Source organism: Haematobia irritans, chromosome 1, assembly GCF_050003625.1.
Source record: "Haematobia irritans isolate KBUSLIRL chromosome 1, ASM5000362v1, whole genome shotgun sequence".
NCBI lineage: Eukaryota > Metazoa > Arthropoda > Insecta > Diptera > Muscidae > Haematobia > Haematobia irritans.
Window position 1 is genome coordinate 185,943,064 of NC_134397.1, and position 9,158 is coordinate 185,952,221.

Consider the following 9,158-nt stretch of genomic DNA (forward strand, 5'->3'; position numbering starts at 1 on the left):
AAATTTTGTTTCTGTAGAAAATTTTGCAAAAATTTAATTTCTATATAAAATTTTGCAAAATGTTATTTACTAGACAAAAATTTTTCCAAAATTGTATGCTCACTGATACTCACTGCTAAGTCGAAAACTTGTAGAAATGACTCTAATTTTCAAATTTTTCAATGAATGTATCATAAATGCATTTTTGCGAAATTGTCTAAACAATTATAGGTGTTTCCCAAATATTGCCCGAGATTTTGTAGAAGTCTGATTTGAGATTTTATCAAAATGTAGATCTAAATACAAAGTTGTGCAGAGTATATTATAATCGGCCCGCCCCACGTTAAACTTTCCTTGCATTTGTATTTTTTGTTAAAATTGTGTTACGTTAACGTTAGATTTAAATTTTAAGTACATAGATTTTGTAGAAGTATATACATTTTTGTCTAAATCGATACAGATTCAAATTTATGCATATAGGAATATAAATCTTATATAGCTCGCAACAAATTTAAAGGATTTGAGATAGTATCAATAATTTTGGTCCACAAATACATATACTGTTGGTATCTTCTCATATTATGATGGGCATTTATATCATTATTTTATTTATTAAACATTGCCCTAAATTTGAAATATAGAGTTCAATTGGCATCTAATGTGAGATTAAGACCTTTTTTTTGCACACATAAATAAATATGATACAAATTTGTGGTATTAAAATGAGATTTAGTTATATTATCCGGAGTCGACTCCGGAGTCGGAGTCGAGCAAAATTGGCTCGACTCCACAGCCCTGTTTTTAACCAATGATTGCTATAATTTTATAAATATTTTTTTAAATTAATTTTTTGTCTTCATTGTTAATTCCCATATACCAATTTTGGTGCATGCTTTATTATTATTATTTTTTTTTTCAATAGACCATAATTTTAAAACTTGCAAATATTTGCAATATACCACTGCATATGCAGAGGGAACAAACCATTAACCGTTCATCAAAGAGTGACATTTTGAATATCAATGAAGATGATTCAATGTCATAATAGCTACTATAAAATTTGGCCCTAAAATGTGTCAAGACACACTCAGTGTTTAACACACAACAAGTAAAGAACCTTTTTGTGGAAAAGCAAACCTTTCAAAATAACAATGGCATACAAGGTTTGTTTTATAAGCAAATAATTTAGGTGTAAAAAACAAAAACTAAATAATGGAGAATCACAAAAAAATATCCTAAAATTGATTTAAAAATATCGCTGTTTTTTATCATTTTAGTTATTGATCACATTCGCTTTGGTGGCTGCTGCCAGTGCCGCTGTTATTGTACCAAGTGCACCTGTCTTGGCCAAAACTGTGGAACTAGAAGAATACGATCCTCATCCTCAATACAAGTATGGCTATGATGTTCAAGATTCTTTGTCAGGTGACAATAAGGGTCATGTGGAAGAACGCGATGGTGATATAGTTCGTGGCGAATATTCCTTGATCGATTCTGATGGTTTCAAACGTACTGTCACCTATGTTGCTGATCCCATCAATGGTTTCAATGCTGTTGTACGACGTGATCCTCTTGTTGCTGCTGCTCCACTTGTCGCTGAGCCCGTTGTGAGAACTGCTCCCGTAGTTGCAGCTCCAGCTGCATACACTGTAAGCCATTTTTAAAGGCTATGGCTTTAAGATCTAAATTTACCCTGATGTTGACCATTAGTTCTTTAATAAATGGATAAGAGAAATATACAATTTACATTTATGGCTTTTCTTTTATAAGGACTTAGGAAAAGTTTTTTAACATTTTACCAAGGAAGCTAAGAGAATAAATTCCAAGGCATTGCACTCCCAATACACTAATAGAAAAATTTTCGTTATATTAACGAAATGTGTCTTTAAAAGTCAGCCAATGAAACAAATTCGTTAATACAACGAAATTTTTCGTTATTATAACGAATTTTCTGGTAATCAACGTAACATTTCGTACTATTAACGAATATTTTCATTATATTAATGAAACTGTTTCTTTATATCAATGAAATTTTTTCGTTGGCTGAATTTTAATGAAATTTTCTTTGTGTGTACTACGCCCAGTTCGAATCTTAAATACCCACCACCATGAATCAAATATAATAGTTCCCTACACTGAAAAAAATATTGTCGTGAGGTCAAAGATTTTATGTTCTTAAAATACTAATGCAAATTTTGCTTAGCATAGAAGACGCATTTCCCTAATATAAAGTTTTGTCCTCGTCCAAAAGTCGATAAACTTTTCAATGAAGTCGTATTGTCCTTATAATTAAGTGATTTGACTTAAAAATGGGTATCATAACATGAAAGAAAACATTTTTGGGCTAAGTTCAACTTAACATTAATAATTAAGAAAAATTCTTTAAAATTAATTAAATTGTTTTTAAATTTGTTGGCTTTTTGACTACAAAGAAAAAAAATCGTTCAAAAATAGGACATGTTTTTCAACACTGACGTACGTTTTTTACTTGAAACATAGCATAATTTATACTGGAAGTCGTGTCTGAATTTGGAAAATAAATTTGTCGTTAACTTGTTTTTAAAGGACTTTGATAGCATATGAAGAAAAAACAAGTATATACGGCCGTAAGTTCGGCCAGGCCGAAGCTTATGTACCCTCCACCATGGATTGCGTAGAAACTTCTACTGAAGACTGTCATCCACAATCGAATTACTTGGGTTGCGGTAACTTTTGCCGATGACAAGGTATCTTAAAACTTCCTAATACCGTAATATACACCACGTAGTCCATACGTGGTATATATTAAATTTAAATTAAGTTTGACAAAAATTTCTATAGAAATAAAATTTAGTAAAAATTTTATTTCTATAGAAATTTTTGTCAAAATGTTATTTCTATAGAAAATTTTGTTAAAATCGTATTTCTAAAGAAAATTTTGTCCAAATTTTACTTCTATAGAAAATGTTGTCAAAATTTTATTTCTATAGAAAATTTTGTCAAACTTAATTTAAATTTAATATATACCACGTATGGACTACGTGGTATATATTACGGTATTAGGAAGTTTTAAGATACCTTGTCATCGGCAAAAGTTACCGCAACCCAAGTAATTCGATTGTGGATGACAGTCTTCAGTAGAAAATTTAGAATTGAAATTTTGACAACATTTTCTACAGAAATAAAATTTTGCCAAAATTTTCTATAGGAATAAAATTTCGACAAATTTTGCTAGATTATTTTTGCTCGAGTGGCAAGTATGATTATGAACCGATATGGACCAATTTTTTTGTGATTGGGGATCGGCTATATATAACTATAGACCGTTACGGACCAATTTTGGCATGGTTATTAGCAGCCATATATTAACACCACGTTGCAAATTTCAACCGGATCGGATGAATTTTGCTCCTCCAAGAGGCTCCGGAGTTCAAATCTGGGGATCGGTTTATATGAGGGCTATATATAATTATGGACTGATATGGACCAATTTTTACATGGTTGTTAGAGACCATATGCTAACACTACGTAGCAAATTTCAACCGGATCGGATGAATTTTGCTCCTCTAAGAGGCTACGGAGTTCAAATCTGGGGATCGGTTTATATGGGGGCTATATATAATTATGGACCGATATGGACCAATTTTTGCATGGTTGTTAGAGACCATATACTTATACCATGTACCAAATTTCAGCCGGATCGGATGAAATTTGCTTCTCTTAGAGGATCCGCAAACCAAATCTGGGAATCGGTTTATATGGGGGCTATATATAATTATGGACCAATTTTTACATGGTTGTTAAAGACCATATACTAACACCACGTACCAAATTTCAGCCGGATCGGATGAAATTTGCTTCTCTTAGAGGATCCGCAAACCAAATCTGGGAATCGGTTTATATGGGGGCTATATATAATTATGGACCAATTTTTACATGGTTGTTAACGACCATATACTAACACCACGTACCAAATTTCAGCCGGATCGGATGAAATTTGCTTCTCTTAGAGGATCCGCAAACCAAATCTGGGAAACGGTTTATATGGGGGCTATATATAATTATGGACAAATATGGACCAATTTTTACATGGTTGTTAAAGACCATATACTAACACCACGTATCAAATTTCAACCGGATCGGATGAATTTTGCTCCTCCAAGAGGCTCCGGAGTTCAAATCTGGGGATCGGTTTATATGAGGGCTATATATAATTATGGACTGATATGGACCAATTTTTACATGGTTGTTAGAGACCATATGCTAACACCACGTAGCAAATTTCAACCGGATCGGATGAAATTTGCTTCTCTTTGAGGCTTCGCAAGCCAAATCTGGGGATCGGTTTATATGGGGGCTATATATAATTATGGACCGATGTGAACCAATTATTACAAGGATGTTAAGGACCATATACCAACACCATGTGCAAAATTTCAGCCGGGTGGGATGAATTTTGCTCCTCTAAGAGGCTTCGGAGTTCAAATCTGGGGATCGGTTTATATGGGGGCTATATATAATTATGGACCGATATGGACCAATTTTTGCATGGTTGTTAGAGACCATATACTTATACCATGTACCAAATTTCAGCCGTATCGGATGAAATTTGCTTCTCTTTGAGGCTTCGCAAGCCAAATCTGAGGATCGGTTTATATGGGGGCTATATATAATTATGGACCGATGTGGACCAATTTTTGCACGATTGTCACAGACCATATACCAACATCATGTACCAAATTTCAGCCGGATCGGATGAAATTTGCTTCTCTTTTAGGCTCCGCCAGCCAAATCTGGGGATCGGTTTATATGGGAGCTATATATAATTATGGACCGATGTGGACCAATTTTTGCAGGGTTGTTAGAGATCATATACCAACACCATGTACCAAATTTCAGCCGGATCGGATGAAATATGCTTCTGTTAGAGGCTCCACAAGCCAAATCTGAGGGTCCCTTTATATGGGGGCTATACGTAAAAGTGGACCGATATGGCCCATTTTCAATACCATCTGACCTACATCGATAACAACTACTTGTGCCAAGTTTCAAGTCGATAGCTTGTTTCGTTCGGAAGTTAGCGTGATTTCAACAGACGGACGGACGGACGGACGGACATGCTTAGATCGACTCAGAATTTCACCACGACCCAGAATATATATACTTTATGGGGTCTTAGAGCAATATTTCGATGTGTTACAAACGGAATGACAAAGTTAATATACCCCCATCCTATGATGGAGGGTATAAAAATATAAAATCGTAAATAGGTTTTCAAATTCTGGGGGGGGGCTAAATTTTTTCTGGGGGGTCTTAGCCCCCTCCTCAGAGGCCTTCCTACGCTTATGATTTTAGACACTCCGAAATCTGTATCGCATTTATTTTTAACGGACCGTTACGTAAGTTATCGATAAAGACCGATTTCACTTCTTAAGTGTATTGCTTGAAACTGAAAGTAAAACTTCAAGATTTTACTCCTCGTAATCATTTATATAATGGCGGTAGAAATATACATATTTAAGGTATCAAATCAAGGCTTTATTTCATCATTTACACGATATGTTTATGATTTATCCAAAACTCAAACGAAATTGGTTCTTATAAATCCAGATCCTGATCTAGTCTTCATAGGTAGAATCTGAAATTCTATATATTATCAAGTAACCTGCTACAACGACGAGTTTCCATGGTGGTGCGTATTAAAGATTCGGCCCGACCGAACTTACTGCTGTATATACTTGTTATACCCACCACCATAAAGTGGTGACGGGGGTATAATAAGTTTGTCATTCCGTTTGTAACACATCGAAATATCGATTTCCGACTATATAAAGTATATATATTCCTGATCTGGGAGAAATTCTAAGACGATATAACGATGTCCGTCTGTCCGTCTGTCTGTTGTAATCACGCTACAGTCTTCAATAATGCAGCAATCGTGCTGAAAGTTTGCACAAACTCGTATTTTGTCTGCAGGCAGGTCAAGTTCGAAGATGGGCTATATCGGTCCAGGTTTTGATATAGTCCCCATATAAACCCACCTCCCGATTTGGGGTCTTGGGCTTATAGAAATCGAAATTTGACGAGGTATTTTATGACCATAAAGAGGTGTGCCAAAAATGGTGACTATCGGTCCATGTTTTGGGGTAGCCCCCATATAGACAGATCTGCCGATGTTACTTCTTGGGTTATAGAAACCGCAGTTTTTATTCAATTTACCTGAAATTGGAAATCTAGAAGTATTGTAAGACCACAAATACGTGTGCCAAAAATTGTGAGTATCGGTCCATATTTTGGTATAGCCCCCATATAGACCGATTTCCCGATTTTACTTCTTGGGCTTATAGAAAACGCAGTTTTTATTCAATTTACCTGAAATTGGAAATCTAGAGGTATTGTAGGACCACAAATACGTGTGCCAAAAATGTTGAGTATCGGTCCATGTTTTGGTATGGTCCCCAAATAAAACGACCTCCCGATTTGGGGTCTTGGGCTTATAGAAACCGTAGTTTTTACCCAATTTGTCTGAAATTGGAAATCTAGAGGTATTTTAGGACCATAAAGAGGTGTGCCACAAATGGTGAGTATCGGTCCATATTTTTGTATAGCCCCCATAATGACCGATTCCCGATTTTACTTCTTGGGCTTCTAGAATCCGAAGTTTTTATCCCATTTGCCTGAAATTGGAAATCTAGAGGTATTTTCGGGTCATAAAGAGGTGTGCCGAAAACGGTGAGTATCGATCCATATTTTAGTATAGCCCCCATAAGAACGATCTTCCGATTTAACTCCTTGGGTTTCTAGAAACCGTAGTTTTTATCTGATTTGCCTGAAATTGTAAATATTCTGGTATTTTAGGCTCACAAAAACGTGTATCGAATTAAGTTGTTATCGGTCCTTTTGGTAATGCCTCCATATAGACCGACTTCACTTCTTGAGGGTGTAGAAGGCGCACTGATCATGAAAAATGCTTGAAACTCAATGTAAAATTTCCAGATTTTACTTCTACAGATTTAAGATTTCAAATCAAGACGTTTTTTATAATTTTCTTGCACACTTACAAGAGAAGTTAATGATTCCTCTAAAACTCACACAAAAATGGTTCTTATAAATCCAGAATCTGATATAGTCCTCATAGGTGAAATCTTTAAATTTATCTTCGGGAAGTGTCCTCAAGTCCTCAAGCCCTCCTGAAATTTCAAAGGAAACCCTAATATTTGGTTCATGGTGGTGCGTATTTAAGATTCGGCCCGGCCGAACTTACTGATGTATATACTTGTTTTTAGTTAATTTTATCTTCGATGAGAGGGTGTAATTTCATGAACTGCAGTTAAAAAGTACAACAGGGCATTAAATTTTCCTGGTTTTAACAATGCCTTGTGCAAATCTCAAAATATGGAGTAAAATTTAGTTCAATTTTCGCACGAGTTAGTTTATTCATCCTATAACTAAACCAAGCATCGAACAACACTTCTCATTTTGAAACAATTAACAACAAAAAAGGATTTTTCTTTTCAAAACATTATTTAATAACATTTATTAAAATTAAACAAAAACTAGTTAACAACAAATGGCAACCATTAATTTTACTCAATCCAATTACAAATTTCTTACGGCATAACCATAGTTGAAGGGAGCTGCAACATAGGGGGCGCTACGAACATAAGCAGGGGCAGCTACGACTGGAGCAGCAGCTTTTACGAAGGGAGCAGTAGCAGCATAGGTGAAAGGAGCTGGGCCAACAACGGGAGCTGGAGCGGCAACAAAGGGAGCAGATCTGAAAACAGGAGCTGGAGCAGCAACAACAGGGGCAGATCTCAAGACTGGAGCAGGGGCGGCAACAACAGGAGCGGCTCTCAAAACGGGAGCTGGAGCGGCAACAACTGGGGCGGCTCTCAAAACTGGAGCTGGAGCAGCAACAACAGGAGCAGCTTTAATAACAGGGGCAGCTACAACGGGAGCGGCAGCAACGAGTGGTTCGCGACGGACAACAGCATTGAAACCATTGATGGGGTCGGCAACATAGCTGACAGTACGTTTGAAACCATCGGCATCAATCAAGGAGTATTCACCACGCACCACATCGCCATCACGTTCCTCCACATGACCCTTGTTGTCACCCGATAGAGAATCTTGAACATCATAACCGTATTTGTATTGGGGATGAGGATCGAATTCCTCAAGTGCTACAGCCTTGGCTAGAACCGGGGCAGCAGGAACAATAGCGGCGGCACTGGCTGCAGCTACCAAGGCGAAAACGATCACAAACTACACAAAGAGAAATTTAATTGTTTATTATTATTTAAAATAAGTTTTAAGTATATATATTTTCTATATAGTATCACTGATTTTTTTATTGTAGTCCTTTTGATTTTTTTTTCATTGACTTAATTCGAATATTTTTCGATTTTAACTTTGGTTTCGTTAACACACCTTAATGGCCATTGTTTTTCGTTAGGGGATTTGTTTAATTTTTTTGGTAACACTAAACAAAAATGTTCTTTGCACTTGATGTACTAAACACTGAATGTCTTTTTTAATGTCGATGGTCAACAATTTATAGCTGATTAGCTGTCATTGAGGCGTCTTCATTGATATTCAAAGTGTCATTTAATAATGTTCCATTGACTTTTTGTTAGTTTTTGTCATCGATAGTACAAATACAACTAAATTTGGTGAAATTAACTTTGATTATTACTCTTTCACATGTGTCCAGTTATTTGTGTTTAAAGCAGAAACCACATGAGTAATGCTACCTTATATAAAATTTAACCTTGGTAAAATATTCAATAGAAATAATTAAAATTTTTTTTGTAAAAAATTCATAAACTGGAGGGACCTAGACGTCGAAAGTCTCTTAATATGTACAGGTCATCCAGGAAACTACCGTTACAAAAGAATTAGCCTTTTGAGAATACTGGCTCATTCAAGGAAATTGTAAATCAATTACACACAAGCTGCTTTGATAACAAATGTTGACCTAATATGGAAGATTATGCAACCTAAATTTTAGGACACGCATTTTATACAACCACAAATTATGTTGAAATAATGAAATTTCAATTAAACAAAGTTTAATCATGAGTGTTTATCCATATCGGTCATGCCAGAGTTTATCCATATCGGTCCATAATTATATATAGCCCCCATATAAACTGATCCCCAGATTAGGCCTTCGGAGAATCTTGGAGGAGAAAATT

General features: G+C 35.6%; 2 protein-coding genes across 2 annotated transcripts; one reads left to right on the forward strand and one right to left on the reverse strand.

Annotated features, from left to right (window-relative positions):
• Window positions 1–1,071: 1,071 nt before the first annotated feature.
• On the forward strand, window positions 1,072–1,725 carry LOC142242957 (larval cuticle protein A2B-like). Its single transcript, XM_075314422.1, has 2 exons — window positions 1,072–1,142; window positions 1,257–1,725. The coding sequence occupies exons 1-2, from the start codon at window positions 1,131–1,133 to the stop codon at window positions 1,641–1,643; spliced, it is 399 nt and encodes a 132-aa protein (XP_075170537.1). The 5' UTR covers window positions 1,072–1,130; the 3' UTR covers window positions 1,644–1,725.
• Window positions 1,726–7,536: 5,811 nt separating this feature from the next.
• Window positions 7,537–8,476, reverse strand: LOC142242959 (uncharacterized). Its single transcript, XM_075314423.1, has 2 exons — window positions 8,392–8,476; window positions 7,537–8,226 (listed from the first exon to the last, which is right to left on the reverse strand). The coding sequence occupies exons 1-2, from the start codon at window positions 8,401–8,403 to the stop codon at window positions 7,558–7,560; spliced, it is 681 nt and encodes a 226-aa protein (XP_075170538.1). The 5' UTR covers window positions 8,404–8,476; the 3' UTR covers window positions 7,537–7,557.
• Between the last annotated feature and the right edge of the window lie 682 nt (window positions 8,477–9,158).